This window comes from Diplodia seriata (assembly GCF_021436955.1).
Source record: "Diplodia seriata strain FDS-637 chromosome Unknown scaffold_2, whole genome shotgun sequence".
Taxonomy (NCBI): Eukaryota; Fungi; Ascomycota; class Dothideomycetes; order Botryosphaeriales; family Botryosphaeriaceae; genus Diplodia; species Diplodia seriata.
This window is the reverse complement of record NW_027117309.1, coordinates 3,280,036-3,296,043: the sequence shown is the minus strand read 5'-3', so window position 1 is coordinate 3,296,043 and position 16,008 is coordinate 3,280,036. Positions and strand designations below refer to the sequence as shown.

The 16,008-nt window shown below is 57.2% G+C and overlaps 4 protein-coding genes across 4 annotated transcripts; 2 read left to right on the top strand and 2 right to left on the bottom strand.

The window, feature by feature from the left end:
* Positions 1-4,504: 4,504 nt before the first annotated feature.
* SLS55_002331 (uncharacterized protein) lies at positions 4,505-6,046 on the bottom strand (the record flags this gene model as incomplete). Its single annotated transcript, XM_066773813.1, has 8 exons — positions 4,505-4,543; positions 4,603-4,820; positions 4,904-5,124; positions 5,213-5,403; positions 5,462-5,528; positions 5,584-5,642; positions 5,708-5,857; positions 5,915-6,046. 8 exons carry the CDS (start codon positions 6,044-6,046, stop codon positions 4,505-4,507), a joined length of 1,077 nt encoding a protein of 358 aa, XP_066636380.1.
* Positions 6,047-7,362: 1,316 nt separating this feature from the next.
* Positions 7,363-7,925, top strand: SLS55_002330 (uncharacterized protein; the record flags this gene model as incomplete). Its single annotated transcript, XM_066773812.1, has 2 exons — positions 7,363-7,626; positions 7,779-7,925. 2 exons carry the CDS (start codon positions 7,363-7,365, stop codon positions 7,923-7,925), a joined length of 411 nt encoding a protein of 136 aa, XP_066636379.1.
* A 2,750-nt stretch (positions 7,926-10,675) lies between these two features.
* On the bottom strand, positions 10,676-11,923 carry SLS55_002329 (uncharacterized protein; the record flags this gene model as incomplete). The annotated part of the gene is made up of 2 exons (XM_066773811.1): positions 10,676-11,211; positions 11,593-11,923. The coding sequence occupies 2 exons, from the start codon at positions 11,921-11,923 to the stop codon at positions 10,676-10,678; spliced, it is 867 nt and encodes a 288-aa protein (XP_066636378.1).
* A 787-nt stretch (positions 11,924-12,710) lies between these two features.
* On the top strand, positions 12,711-13,553 carry CHL4 (chromosome loss-related protein; the record flags this gene model as incomplete). The annotated part of the gene is made up of 1 exon (XM_066773810.1): positions 12,711-13,553. One exon carries the CDS (start codon positions 12,711-12,713, stop codon positions 13,551-13,553), a length of 843 nt encoding a protein of 280 aa, XP_066636377.1.
* Positions 13,554-16,008: the final 2,455 nt, after the last annotated feature.

Here is a 16,008-nt window from a genome sequence, read left to right as displayed (position 1 = left end):
CGCGGCAGCGCGAAATAATCAACACTGCTCTAGAAGGACATGATGTTTTCGTGCAAGCGGCAACATCATTCGGCAAAAGTCTTTGCTATCAGCTGCCAGCGGTGATAGACCATGGCCGTACGTACACAGTCGGAGCCTAACTATGCCAGCCCACTAACGGAACTAGTCACAATCGTCGTTTCCCCTCTTCTCGCACTGATGGTATTCCGCCGCACCCGTCAGGCACTGCTATACATTTACTAACTTCCGTTCCAGAACAACCAAGTGGCGGCTCTCAGAGCTGCTGACATCAGGGTTGCTACCATAAACAGCACAGTTCCATACTCACAAAAGACTGTCATCATGGAGGATCTGCAATGTGGCCATCCACGCACCCGTCTCCTCTACATCACTCCCGAGTACTGCCAACTGGACTCCTTCCGCCGCATTCTCCGCATCATCCATTCACACCGCGAGCTTGCCCGCATAGCTGTTGATGAAGCACACTGCATCAGCGAGTGGGGTCATGACTTCCGGCCATCCTTCAAGAATCTGTCGTTTTTCAAGCACGAATTCCCAGATGTCCCAATCATCTGTCTGACCGCGACAGCTACCGCTCAAGTCCGGAATGACATCATAAGAACCTTGGAGCTGGATCCTGGGAAGCTCAAGTTATTCACCATGACTACAAACAGGCCCAACCTTCACTATGAGGTTAGGTTCAAGAGCGACGAGGAAGACCACTATGACAACCTCATCGGCTGGCTCCGCGCCGCGCAGGCCCGACGAACCGCTGACCCAGTCCGCGTCGCCGCCCTCAAGGCCGCAGGCAAACGACCCGAAGCCATTTCCGGCATCATCTACACGCTATTCCGTCGGGACTGCGAGACATTAGCTCAGCGGCTGCGCGAGAGCGGCATCGGCGCACGACCGTACCACGCCGGCCTGTCGAACGCCGAGAAAGACGCAGCGCTGGCAGGATGGGTCGCCAACACGCCAGGCTTCGACGTCATCGTGGCGACGACGGCGTTCGGCATGGGCATCGACAAGGAAGACGTGCGCTTCGTGGTGCACTGGCAGCTGCCCAAAAGCTTCGAGGGCTTCTACCAGGAGGCGGGGCGCGCGGGGCGCGACGGCAAGGCGGCGGCGTGCATCCTGTATTACGCACGCGAGGATCGCGATCGCGCGGTGGTGATGATGGCGAGGGACATGCCGAAGGATGCCGCGCACAACAGAGCGGCGTTGGAGAAGCATCGGAGCAGGGCGGAGAGCCTGAAGAAGCTGGTGGACTATTGCGAGGAGACGAACAGGTGCAGACACAGGTTGATCGCCGCGTACTTTGGAGAGAGCGGGGAGGCGGTGTCGTGCGATTGGGCGTGCGATTGGTGCAAGGATCCGATCGCGCTGTGGAAGAGGAAGGAGAGGGGCTTGGCGAGCGAGGAGTGGTGCTCGACGCAGATGGAGAGCGGAGCGTACGGGGATGATGCGTATGGCTAGGGTAATTGATTGTCAGAGTTTGTCGGGCAAAGTTGTGGCTCGTGTAGATATTCAATGAGATCCGGTATCTGGAGACTGTGAAGGTAGTGAGTAACAGTGAGCTGTCGTTGTGTTATGGCTGATCGACCGCGCGCTTGCGCCCAGCGACCGAGGAAGGCGAACCTAGATAGTGAGACCCGTGGGTCAAAGGCCACTGTCGGGGCTTCGCTGTGTTGGTGAGGTTGGACGGTTGGGAAAGCGCGGGCAATGAATGGTAGCCGGCGATGAGCCTTTGAACGGATATATGTCCCTACGAAAGCATTATGAGCGACATGCTAAGCCCGACGTTGACGGGGACGCGGAGAGTGAGAACAGGTGGCGAATGTTGGCGTGCTGGTTGAACAAGGTGGGCGTAGGTGGTGGGCCATGCCGCCGCCGCTGGGTGTCGAGGTGAGGTTGGCAGCGTCGACGTCCGCCGGCGGCGGCGACGAGGTGGACGTTGCGGGCGCATTGCAGCATTGCGGGCGCACGGCAGGCATAGGCGGTAGTAAATTTCTGGTGGGGGGGTGGGTGGGTTTATAAGTTTTGCCGGCAACTGCTCTTCTCGCCCAAGGGCATCCGACAGATTCAGTCGTCCTCGTGGCGCAGTGGCAAGTTCTAAGATCTGAACTTGCAAAGAACCGGCTAACCTTGATCGATGATAGTTCAAATGTGCAAAACTAACAAGAGACGCGACCAAAAAAACCCCTCGGCGACAGTCTGGGGTTTTCTATAGAAGGATAACTATAGTTTTTGCCATTTTGTCTTTTGGTTCCGTCGCATGCTTGGTTTTTGGCATTGCTCCCGGTGGGATTCGAACCGGATAGGCGGCCGCGATGGTGTTGCGGGAATCTGCGGGTGTTTTTTTTTTTTGGGGGGGGGTTGGAGGTGAAAGTGAGGTCGCCGGAGCCCCGCCCAGTACGCGGTGAACACCTGCTCTCTGCCTTGACATGACGCGTATCACGTATATGGACTTCAGTGGGTATTCACGGTAGTATTTATTGATCTTTTACATTTCTGGTATTGCCCTTCTTCTCTCGTTTTGCTTTGTGTGTGCTGCATCCGCCGCCGACGCCGAGTTCTTGGCCTGCACTCGCACACATTTCCCATATGGAATTCTTACTTCTTCCAGCTAGCACGTAGCTAAACATCAGGAAGACATGCAAGTCATTCCCCTTCTGCGGGAGGACGCACTCTTCTTCTATGCCAGCTCGGAATCATGGCTGTGAACCACTCGTCCACGTCCATCCCAGTGATATCCGGCGATCCCGGTGATCCCAGCGGTGTCATCTTGTTGTTGTCTTTGGCGCCTTCGTGGTCTGTTTATGTGTATTGGTCATCTTTGTCTTGTTTTGGATATGGTGATACAAGATGCGCAATGAGAGAAGCTAATAAGCAAAGAAAAACAATCTTAAAAGATTCGTATTGAATACGTCGAGCTTTCCTATCATTAATCTAAGTGGTTACTCTATAGTTCTGAGTGTGTAGTAGGTGAAATTCGTGAATGGCTAAGGGGCCCGCGTAGGTGGCTAAGAAGGGCGTGGGTGCATTGTTCTCCTACAAGACCATTGTCTCTTCTCCGAGTTTCTTGGTTGTCCATCGAAAACTCCGCACTCGGAGGCATATAAATACAGACGCAACTCGCTCCAATTTCTCACAACCAACAACTCGAACCTTCAGTTCCGAGCACCTCCCAGCTGACAAAGCTCTTTTCCAAAAAGTTTCCACTACCTTAACCATCTTTCTTCTTTCTCCGACCAGTCATGTCGAACTCTGAGTCCGCCACCAAAGACGAAAAGGACGAGAGGGACGAGAGGCCTATGACGTGGACTTGCTGTCAGTGCGGCAAGATCAACTCTGGCGACTACAAGGAGTGCCCTACCTCCGGGTGTGGCCACTGCCCCGGCATGGAGGATTGCTGTGAGTGGGACTTCCACCCGATGATCATTTGGGTCTGCTGCCAGTGTGGCAAGGCCAACTCTCATGATGTCGAGAAGTGCCCCATCGCGGGATGCGCGCACCTCCCCAGCCATCTCCCCAGCCTGGAGTGCCACTGCGATTTCCACTTCGACCTCGGCGATTGGGTCTGCTGCCAGTGTAATCTGACTATTTCTGGCTATTTCTGGGAGTGCCCTAACGCCCAATGTGGACACTGCCCTGGCAGGGCGGGCTGTGTGGGTGGGATGACTTGTAGATGGTAAGCCGAGATCTGCTGACACTGTACTGACGTAGAAGGTGATTGGTTCTGCCCTGCGATAGCCTGAGATGTCTTGAAAGCATTGTTCACCGAACGAAAGGCTCATACAAAGAATTGCGAAAAACGGATTTTCCCACCAACTTGAAGTTCCCCATGTTTACAGTGAAAAGCCATTGATATCATGCAGTGCAATGTCTAAAGCACCCAGCCATAATATACCTCTATGAATAGTTGCCGTATCGGAAAGCAGCCACGCTCTTTTTCACATTGCAATCCCCCAATAATGCCTCACCGCGACCTCGACCTCCCCACCTCCGTCTTTCCCCCTTCCACCAACGTTCCGTCCACCGCAACCTCCACAACCACCCTGTCCTCCCCCTTCCCAGCCCCAACCCTCAATCCTCCCTCCTCCTCTCCGCCCCCCTCACTCCTGCTACGTTCAACCCCATCCTCCCCCTCCTCCTCCTTCCTCCCCCCAACGTACCACCTCAACGCCAACACAAACGCCCCGCTCGCGACCGCGAACGCCGTGGCCAGCGGGAAGCCCAGCGGGTAGCGCGGGGCGTCGGACGTGCGCCACGCGCGCAGCGGGATGGTGGCGTGGCCGGCGTAGACGAGCGTGACGGCGACGCCGACGGCGACGCTGCGCGCCTCGGGCTCGCGGCGGAGCAGCTCGGCCAGCCAGGCGACGAGCGAGTAGCCCCAAGCCGCGGTGGTGAAGGTGAGGAAGTAGAAGGTGAGGATGGTGGGGGTTGACGAAGGCCAGGCGGAGAGGACGGCGCAGGAGAGGGTTTGGATGGCCTGGATGTGGTGTTAGGTCGGGTCGTTTGCGTGGTTTTTGGTTGGCCCCAGCTGCATGGACGGTGGGGGATGGGGATGGGGAGAGGGGAGGAAAGAGGGGAATAACGTACGACGGCGAAGATGGAGACTTGCCAGCGCCAGCCTTTCCAGTCGCTGATGGCGTTGAGCCCGATGGAGCTGACGACGGAGAGGCCGTAGCCGCCGAGCGGGATGAGGTTGACTTTGTAGGTGCTGAAGAGCGGCGTGTGGCCGTCGGCGCGGGTGAGGCCCTTGAGGTAGAGGAGGAAGTAGGAGTTGGCGCGCTGGCTCCAGGCGTAAGGGAGGTAGGCTGTGCGTTACGTGTTTTTATGGTTAGCTCGAATGGGGGTTCTGCTAAGGCTGGATTGTGAAGCTACGTCTTGAAAGACGTACCCAGAATGAACAGCCAGCACACGGGATTGATGACCATCTTGCGCAGCTTGACGACTAGCTTCTTGCGGTCAATCATCTTGGCCGTCTCTGTCCCGTGGTCTGCCATGCGCGTGCGGGATAACTCGCGTTCCGCCCGGGTGAGCCACAGTGCGCGGGTGATGGCCGGGGAGTCTGGAATGGTGAGGAGACCCAGAAATCCCCAGAACATGGTTATTGCGCCCCTATATGGATTCATAAGGTTAGTTGTGTCTTAGTGGAGAGTGTTTGCCGGACTTCGGGAGATTCTCCGGAGCGTGACGGTGAACTCACGAGACGATGAAGAGCCATTGCCATCCCTCAAGCCCATTCACGCCATTGAGGTTCTTATACAAGGCCGCCTGAAGGATTCCAAGGAACATGTTGCCAACCACGCCACTGACACCGAAGATGGCGAGGCGAGTCGCAAGCTCTTTCGGCGTGTACCAGTTGAATATCAAGGCTACGAGACCAGGCCATGACGTCTACAATTCCGGGAGTCAGCACTGGGCACCTTGTTGGCTGATGATACGGGCCACTGACCGACTCGAATATTCCCAGAAAGAAGCGGATCGCATAGACAGTCTGTGCATTTTTCGACCTGTAAGTGCTGCAAACAAGTCAGTCGCTTGTCTCGTAGAAGATTCCAATGCAAATCGACATACACCAAGGTGAGAGTGCCCCAAATTATCTCACAGACCGGCAAGAATATCGAGGGCCGCCACTGCAAGAATCAACGCCTGAATGTTAGCAAGCAAGCCTGCGGTAAAAGAACAAGCGACTCCATACCATTGTCTGTATGATTTGCGCGGGCACAATGCCGAGCGCATAGCCAATCGAGAAGTAGGTAGTGAACTCCACAAGCTCATTGCCGTTGAGACTGAGAGCCTCCTTCATTCCCGAGACATAAGCCTGGGTCGTAGCTGATTGGTCCATGTCCTATTCAATAAGCGTCAGAATGGTTTGCCTGCATTGCCACCTTCCAAATCTGCTGACCTTGGTCAATCCTGCGACAAACGCCCAAGCCAGCAGGAAGATGTCTATCTTGAGCAGCAGACGACGCTCAGGATTCGCAAAAGGCTTGGCAAGCGCGCTCCACCATCGTGGGGTTTGGCCCTCTGTAGTCATTGTGGTGGTGGTGATGTCCCGCTGTCACTTGCACGTGTTGACGAAAAGGAACTGGTGGGTGGTATCTGGAGAGTGGACTTCTTCATCGCTGATATTGAACATCTATCTCAAAGATGCCTGCAGCACGCTGCGAAGTTGCCTTACGAATCTGAGCCCAATCTTGCGTGCTCGGTAATGTCTTGGTAGCGGCAGTAGCTCTCAGAGTAGGGTAACAGTCAGCGTCTACCGTTGACTCTGGTCAGGCTTGAGTCGATGCCAGCAAGGGATTGTTCTGTTCGTGCATTGGGTGAGGCACTGTTCACCATTTCACCTCTACATGTCGACACAGCCCGAAGCGGCTGAGGAGGTGGAAGCTAGAAGTCAACCTATCGGCGATTGAACAATGTCATCGGCTAATGCTGTTGTTTCCTTAGTCATGCTCCTGCATACACGGTGCAGGCCCATCCGTCATGCGGAGCAAGCCGTGCAGGTGAGTCTGGTCCGGTACCGAGAGCGGTTCCGGGCGTACTTCCGTCGGTGGACAGAGGCAAGACCCTCGCCGGGCCGGACCGTGAAAAGCTGACTGCAAGGTTTTCGGGGTTGCAAGGAATTCATGCAAGTGACAGGGAGCGGCAAATCAGTACGTGCATGATTGAGGACTGAAGCAAGCAGCCACAGCGTCCAGGCCAGCCTGATCACCTGTGCAACCCCCACACCACTGCCGCCACTACATTAACAAAAACGTTGCCACTTAGGCAAGAGATACTACCTCGCTATCGGCCAGAGCCGGCATCGTGGATCCAATATTCCGCGGAGAAGCAGCCGTCGGGAAAGCCTTCCTCGTTCACTCACTTCGCCGACATCGCCGCAATAGCAGGAAATTAAAGTTGAAGCACGTATTGTAGGATTGCCCTCAGTGGGGCCATGTCGACATGGTCGGAGGGAGCAATTTTTTGCGGGTCCCTTCCCGATGTGCAAATATCAGCTCCTTCTTGCGAAATCGCCTTGGCGACCAACACCAAGGCCGCCCCGCAAAGAAGCATCACGATGCCACTCCCAAAAATCCCATGATCGACATGGCTTTGAACCTATCGAGCAAGGCGCGCGGGAGCTAAGCACAACGCGTAGGCAGGATTGACAGCCGATGGTAGCACAAATGGACGGTTGCCGCTTCAGCCTCCGCCACTCGTTTCGTTGCTCCTCCTTCCCACCCACCCGTGCCACGCGTCCGTCCCTGAAGAAACGAATCCCAAGCGAAGCCTTCGCCTCCGCCTTATTTTCATTCTTGCTTCAACCGCGTTTACCCGCGTAGTGATCGACACGTACGCCCACCCAACATGGTCACCACCACCAACCCATCCTCGGCCTCGTCCCAATCCGAGCCCCTCTACCCGCACTACCTGCCCGTCCGGCCCGAAGGCTTCACGCCCACGCTCGCAGTGCCCCCCTTCGACGCCGCCGAGCCCGGCCTTCGCGCCGACCCGGCCAAGCCAGAACTCCTGGGCGCGAAGGGCGCGAGCGTGCAGAACATCACGCCGCGCATCGGGACCGAGATCCAGGGTGTGCAGCTGAGTGCTCTGTCCGCGGCCGGGCTGGACCAGGTGGCGCTGCTGGCGGCCGAGAGAGGCGTTCTGGTGTTTGTAAGAACATACCTACAATTCATTGATGACGTTTCGCCGTGCATTTCATATCGCTCTCCTCTATGCTGCTGGATTGGGATATTTTTTGACGCCATGTGCATGTGCGTGAGTAGAGAGACCAAGACTTCGCGGACATCGGCTTCGACCGGCAGCGCGAGATCGCAGAGCACTATGGCCCGCTGCACAAGCACCCCACGATGGGGCACCCGGAAGCCACCGGGCCCGAGTTCCACGTCGTGTACGCGGACGAGAAAGTGTGAGTAACTAGTAGGAGTAGACAAGCACAGTAGCAGCAGTAGCAGCACATCTTACCCAACCACCACCACTAAGAAAGAAACCAGAGGCACCCTCCGCACCCTCCTCGGCCCCCGCACGACCTACGACCTCTGGCACATCGACCAAACCTTCACGCCCAACACGCCCTCGACGACGCTCTTCTTCGCGCTCGAGACGCCCGCGGGCGGCTGCGGCGGCGACACGGCCTTCACCTCGCTCACGGCCGCCTACGCCGCGCTCTCGCCCGCCTTCCGCGCGACGCTGCGGCCGCTCTCGCTCGTGCACACCAGCGCGTCCGTCGGCGAGGTCGCGCGGGTCGGCGCCGAGCGCGCGCTCAGGGAGGCCGTGTCCGCCGTGCACCCGCTCGTCATCGAGCACCCCGTGACGCGCGCGCCCGCGCTGTTCGTCAACCCGACCATCGCGCGCGAGGTGGTGGGCTGCCTTCCCGAGGAGAGCGCGCACGTGTTGGGGTTCCTGCACGCGCACGTGCGGAGCTTGGATTTCTCGTGCCGCGTGCGGTGGGAGCAAGGGACGGTGGTGGTTTGGGATCAGGTGAGTTTTTTTTTTCTTGTCCCCCTTCTTCCTTTTTCTTCCTGGCTGGTTGTTGTTGGGGCATCGTATCTTCATTTCGTGATGGATAGTGGCCCTGCTTTGCCTTCTCTTTTGGTTTGTGGTTTTTGCTAATTCGTGGCTGGTGTCTTCGTAATAGAGAAGCGCGGCGCATACGGCGATTCCGGATTTCGAGGACGGGGAGAGGAGGCATATGGTTAGGCTGCTGCCCTACGGGAGCATACCGCAGGCATATGTACCAAAGGAGGGCGATGAGAAGTGAACGTGTACATTTGGCATGAGATAGATACGTTTGGCGATAATTGACTAGGACGGGGCGTTTGGGGGCGGATAGAGGTCCGGGTCGGATAGGGGCCCGGGGCGCAGACGGTTCGCTTGCCGGACGGTTTGTCGTCGCCTGGGTCGCACACAACAGTCAATGCAGAAAGCTTGAAAATTATATGTTCTGGAGTCCGAGCGCCAGTTGCTCTGAACAGTCAACTGTGTCACTGGAGAAGTAAGAAATGATGTGTCTGAAGGAAGCGGAATTTTCCAGAAGCTCTGAGAGTTTGCCGGATCCTTGACTTTGCGCTCTATCGGCGATGAAGTAGAGTATCTCGTCCCTGAGTACTGTGATAGTTGTTAATTGCAACGAATGTTGGATCTGAAGCTGCAGAATGCGTTGTAGACTCTGCTTGTTACGAAGGTCCCTTGTCAGTGGGTCGATTCGACAGCCCCTGAAGCGAAACTGTAGACTGCAGAAAATGCGAAACTTGTCGCTGAAGAAGCGTTATCGCAGCCGTGACACGATCTCGATGCACCTGTGAAGCTCGTGTATGGTGTTTCAGGCTCAGGTTACACGCCCGAGGCAGGAAGCATTTGTGCCAACGCACGCTTGCATGCGAAAGGCAGAGCCTCGAACGACAACACCTACCGTGAATACACCGATGGTAGCCTGTGAATCAGACAAGGCGCTCCTTACAATGTTTGTCCGTTCGACCGGCGCCGGTGGGACGGCTTCCTTGCGCATGCATCCTGGCATTCCCGGCATCCCTTGCCCAAGGCTGGCTCCAACTCGCCCGGAGAGATAACACATCAATATCCTCCGACCTGCGCAGCGAGCAGATCATCTACAGGCACAGCGAGGGCGAGAGACTTGTCGGAGCCGATCGGGGCGCAGGTCTGGGATGTCTGTGTCAGCAGGGTTAGGAAGCTAGGAAGCCGTGAGAACAAGGAGGAAAACATCGTCACACCCTCACTTCCAAGGCCTGATGATCACTTAGCTCGCGATGAAGACAACAACACGGTCGACGATCGACAGTCAAGAAGGGGATGAAGGCTCGAGCTGTGAGCGGGACCTAGGCAGTAAGTCGCTCAAGTGATGACGCCATGCATGATGACACTTCCCAGCAAAAGGGCGGTGTTCAGGTGTGGAAAAGTCGTTGCCGCCAGCCTCGCTCTTCAACGCACGCTTCCTTCTCCATAAACACGCCGTTATACTGTGCCGCCCGTACCCGTGTGCCGTGGCGAAGCTGATGTTCATTGCGTCCTTTGGGTGTGGGATGCCCCGCCGACAGTTGCCTGTTATGCAACGGGAAATGGACAAGCTAGGTAAAGCCAAAAGCACGCCATTCGACTCCAACCAAGGAAAAGCACGGCTTACGGCTCCCACGCCAGTGCCGCCCACGTCGGCCCTTTGCATTGATTCATGCAATTTACTACCCGACTCTCCTCGTGTTCTCGCCCAGCCATCAGCCTAGCACACGGGGCGAGGAGCAGGACGGCGAGAGTTTCGTAGACAGAACGCGAACAGTAAATCATTTGGGTATAAACATCAAGGCGAAGGGCGGATAAGGCATCCACAGCCAGTAAAATCATGAATGAAAGTGAAGAGCTGTTTAATCGCCCTTTGTTGCTATACAACCTCCGCATTACTTCGTGGATGGCTAGCCGTGTGCAGATAACCGAGACCGTGCCCATAGTTGACGACGAGAAGCCCAGCTAGATGCTCAAGGCATCACCGTGATAGGCATGTGGAATCGCGGTGTTGGCGGGCCCATCCACGGTTCTGCTGTTTGCTGCTCGTCGTCTCCAACCCCGCCCATGCCCTCGCGCCTCCGCAGGAAAGACGAGAAACGAAGAACAAACAAACTCCGGAAACAAGAATGCCGCGAATGTATTGCATTTAGGCCTCGCTCTTGGTGCCGACGCCGTCCTTGTTCTCCCCCTTACTTCTCTCCTCCTTGCTGATGTCGTTGCCGATAAACTTGCGGTAGAGCTCGGCGAACTCGCTGGTGTTCTTGCCGTCGTTCTTTTCGGTGATGAGGCCCTTGAGCCACTTGTTCTCCATTTCGAGCTGGGCGACGCGGCTCTCGAGGGACGAGACCTTGTCCGTCATCTCCTTGGCCGTCTTCTCGAGCTGCTGCTCGCGCTGCTTCTTCTTGATGCGGAAGCGGGCCGAGGCGGCGGTGTTGCGGCGGCGCTTGTCCTCCTCCGCGGCGAAGCGGGAGACATCCTCGATGGAAATGTTTTGGGCGCCTTGTGGGGTCAAGCCATCGAGCTTGCGCTTGCCACCGGCGGCAGTCGGAGAGGTGGCGGAGATGGGCGACGAGGTGCTGGTGCCGTTCTGGTGCTGGACGGGATACGGGTTCGGCTGGTGCTGGAAGTTGGGGTCCGACAGCCCACCAACGGGGAAGGAAAAGTCCAGCGATTGGAACTCGCCTTGATAGTACGACATTAGTACGGTATACTGGATAGAGTAGTAGTGTATACAAAGACTTGAAATATGGTCGGTGGTTGACGATGGCTCGGGCTACCCGCTGGGATCACGGGTGATGGCGTGCTCCGGAGCCCACTAGACTAGATACGCAGGCTGGGATCTCGCATCCCGCACAACTGCGAGCAGCCTAATAGGTGCATCGCGCGGCAAGCTTAGGCCCAACAAGGTGATAGGGGCCAGAGCAGCGGAATTTTGGGATGATGCAATTTCGCGGTCAAATGGCACCGTTGGTGCAGTGGGCGAGGACCCTGCCAATCGCCGAGGCGAAGGGCGCAGGGCCGCATGTGCGATGCAGAAAAGGCGAGACGGAAATTAAAACTCACCAGTGAAGTTGAAGTCCATGTTCTGCTTTGGCTGCTGCTGCTGCTGCTGCGCGGGCGCCGCCCCGTACGACGATGCAATCGAGGCGTTGCGGCGCTGCGCACGCTCCTCGGCGTGCGGATCAAACTTGTCGAGCGGCGCTGCCTGCGACACGTCCGGGAGCGACGTGCCCAGGTCGAAGTCGAAAAATTCGGTGTTGGTGAACAGCGAAAGATCGTCGTCGAGAGGGAAGTTGTCCTTGGGCTGCGCCAGCTCCTGCGGCGTGGGGACGGTGTTGAGGTCCTGGATGTACTGCGACACGTTCGGTGCCTTGCGGCCGGCGTATCCAGACATTCTGGACGTCACTGGAGGGGTTGGCAATGGCAGTGTTCGCGCAGTCGAAAGGGAGTGTCGTCGTCGATGGTGGTGATGGGGCGCCTATGTCGGAGGGAGGGCGCGCTGAGTAATCGGTCTGGGCGATCGCCCTGGTGGTCCACGCGGTCGCACCAAGGCACTTGGGGCTCGTTGCTGACGTCCTCGGCAGGGTGCGGATGTGCTGGAGAGATTGTGTCGAAGCGGTCGCTGAGTCCTGGTTGTGGATCGGGAGAGGATGGGCGCTCGGGTCGATGGGGTATTTTCGAGGTAGCAGTAGGTGGCGCGCCGCGATCGCCGCGCGGGTCGTCAGGCCGGCGGGTCTCTCGTGAGCCAATTCCGCGTCTTTGTCCGGAGTTGCAAGAGCTCCTGCAAATCTGCCAATCACTGCAGACAAAGACGGCCTCGCTGCAGTGCTGAAAGAACGGATACGCCAACTTCAGCGCCCACGCGGTGCTCTCTTTCTTCACCCCGCTCTCGTCAGGCATGCATCCCACCACGCCATCCCACCCACGTGCGCGGGCTTTTGCCGCTGAAGACGCCGGCTGGCTTATCAATCGGACGCCGACACGGCCGACGCTGCCGGTATTCGCCGGCGGGAACGGCAGCAGCGTCTGGGCCTGACTTCCCAATGCGGTGCGTCAAAGCGCCCCCACGCCGGGTGAAGCGCTAGGGCATTGCAGCTGCCCGCCGCGTTAGTCAACACCAAACGCGTCTCCGCCGAGCTACCGCGACGCTGCGCGCTGAGCACCACACGCCCCAGCACGCCATGTCGCGCAAGACCCTTACCGTGCCCACCAATGCGGCGCTGCCGCACATCCAGCGCCTGCCCGCCGACAGCCCTGACGTCGCCAAAACCCTGTCCCGCCTCAGCCGCCAGTCGCTTCTTGAGCTCGTTCTGGAATGGCTCGACAAGAAGAATCGCGCCTTCTGCAAACCCTATCTGATGCGTGCGTCCGACGAGGATGAGGACGAAGAATCGCCTTACACTCCCGCCGCATCCGAGGAAGAGATCGTGGAGGCGTACAAGGAGCTCAAGGGACGCAAGGGCGGCAAGCGCGAGGTTGCCGATAGGATTGTCGAAGGCGACTGGAGGCATGGCATCACGATGTATCAGCTGGCCATGGCCGAAACGCGCTACCTTCTGGACCATCCGAATTCCCTGCGCTGGAATGCGCTGCAGCTTTCCAAGGTCACCGGCTCTGGAGGTTCATCTGCCGAAGACAACATCGAGGTAATCGATGAGAGCACTGCTACTAGTCTGCCTCGCTTCAATGCGACAACTTTCGTCTTGAACCTGCAGAAAGAAGTGGCGCCTGTCACCAAAGCCCACTACTATATCACCCGCGTCAAAGCTTTTGGCATTTCCCTGCTGCGCGTGCATATCCATGATTCCCCCTACAATCAACCGCTTCCTGGCGCGGCCAGCACCGCTTCTGAGGGATCCAAATCCGTATTCCTGGTCTTTCCCGACGACTCGCCCTATGTGTATGTCTCGCTAGCTACGAATCTGGGCCAGACGGTTGGAATGGAAGGCCGCAGTCTCAGGAAAGTGGTTGTTGATGTCAGTTATCTCATCATTTACATTTGCAATACACTGATCCATGGTTAGGCTGTTCCGAAGGCGCTTTCGCGGCCCCATAGTCGCTACGCACTGACTACGACGTCGCTGTCTTCCCGCTCTCTCTCGACCCTCCTCTCTTTGCGCGGTCCCGGTCGTAGCAATGCTGCCCCTGCAGGTTGGTCTATATTCGCGGAGAACAGTTTTGGTCATGATGTGCTTGATTATGATGCTCGAGTTAATCGTAAGCAGGCCGATGGTAGAGTTGGTGCTGAACAAGAAGATTCTACGGAAAGACTGCACAATAGTACCTCCGTTGGTGGCGGCAAGAGAGGCCGTGGACACAAGGATGATGCTGCAGCAAAAAGAAGGAAGTCAGTTGCAGAAGCTCGATTTGGCCCTTCTGCGAAAGAAAACGATGGAAAGGGCCTTGAACGCTTGGACATACGTATGGAGGACCCATTTCCTTCCACGGCCGATCAAGCCCAATCTGGCGAAGAATCGTGGACACCGGATGTCCACCTCAGTTTTCAAGGCTCGCATGTCTTCGCCGGCGTGCGACAGCTAGTTGAGCAAGGCATAGTAGACGGAGAAAAAATGCCTGGTTGGATGGCAGGCGATGCAGGAGTCAGCGTTGGCGCAGTCAAGGAGGGACGAGTACGTGAAAAGGCTTGAAATTTGGATCAAATCGGGAGCATGAGTGGACGGAACAGGCGCTGACTGCCCTTATGAACGGCCTTGGGTTACGGTTACATTCTCACGATACCCTGGTTTTTGGCTAAAAATCGGCGTTTTGGATCGGGTTCGATGGGACTTTTTTCGTTGGTTGATCGTGACTTGCGTCACATATGACACACACTACGCATCGGCAGATGCAGTCAAAATAAGCATTCTAGGAGCTTGGCTCATTCGGAGGAGAGCACTTGATGAAGTCTCCGAATGGCAAATCTCTGATTGGTCAAGACCGCCTAAATATGTGGTAGAGGTCCGAATAGGCAAGTGCCTACAGTGCACGTGCATTTGATTGCTATACATACGAAGTGGCGCGCGCCTACGCGTCCTCCCCGCGTCGCACGCGCCCCCGGACTTTATCCAGACCTCAGCTCGACCTCAAAATTGCAACGACAGAGAATATCATTGATCGCAAGCTGATGAGCTACGCTTGATGTTCCAAAGAGCATAAGTAGGTAGGTCATGTGTTTGGTCATCCTTCATTTCCGTCACCCCCGGCATCATCTCCGACCGAGTAGCATTTTTCGTCAATTTGTGGCTTCAATCCGCAAAGAACCCTCATCACATCACCCAGCCGCCCCGTGGCTTCATGAAGCACTAATCTCTGGCTTCGATACATTGCCCGAGAAACTTTCGACAAGTTCCTGTTGCTAAAATGTTTTGACAAGAAACCCTTTTGGTCCATCCTTGGCCACATTCACACTCTCCGCTTCACAACACCTGCCAGGACGAAAACCACAAGCCACTCCCATTATCCATCAAAGGCCAGCAAATTTCAACAAAGCAAGGACAACAAACATCCCTCGACCCAACCCAACCCACACCGAACCACCACCACAACCACCACCACCACCACCACCGCAATGCCGCCCAAACCCACCGCCACCAACCTCACCCCCCACCAAATCAGCAAACCCCACTTCCTCGCCGCCCTGCGCCGCTATCCCGCCCTCGTCCCGCCCGCCCTCAAGCCCCTCGACCAGCTGCGCTACCACGACATCCCGTCCGCCCTCTCCTCCTCGGGCCCCTCCTCCTCCCTCTCCCTCGGCCAGCTGGAGCAGCTGGTCGAATGGAAGCTCAAGCACGGCACCTACCGCCCGACGCTCCTCGCGCTCGTGCGGTCGAACGCGGCGGCTGCCGTCGAGGCTGCGAGCGCGGAGGCGTTTGGGATGCTGCGGCGCGAGACGGCGGCGGCGGCGGCGGCGGCGAGTGATGGGGAAGGGGATGATGGAGAGGCAAAGGGGAAGGGGAGGGGGGAGGGAAAGGAGAAGGGAAAAGAGATCGAGGCGCTGAGGGTGCTTACGAAGGCGCTCAAGGGCGTGGGACCCGCGACGGCGTCGTTGGTGTTGGCATGTAGGGAGCCGGCGTCGACGCCGTTCTTCTCGGATGAGGTGTTTAGGTTGGCGGTGTGGGAGGAGGATGGGAATGGGAAGGGGAGAGGATGGGAGAGGAAGATTGGGTATACGGAGAAGGAGTATGCGGTGTTGGTGGGGAAGGTGAGGGACGTGGTAGGGAGGGTGAGGGGGTGGGGATTAGGTGAGGGGGAGCTAGGCGAGATGGGCGAAGCGGTGGCGGTGGAGAAGGTGGCGTGGGTTTTGGGGAAGGAGGGGGTTGATTGCGATAGGGTTGTTGTTGAGGGTGAGGATATATTTGATGAGCAGGTGGAAGGGAAAGGGAAAAAGAGGGAGGCGGAGGGGGAGGGGGAGGGAGGAGAAGTGGAAAAGGTGGGGGAAGGAACGAAAACACAGGAGACCGCGAACAAATCAAAGAAGAG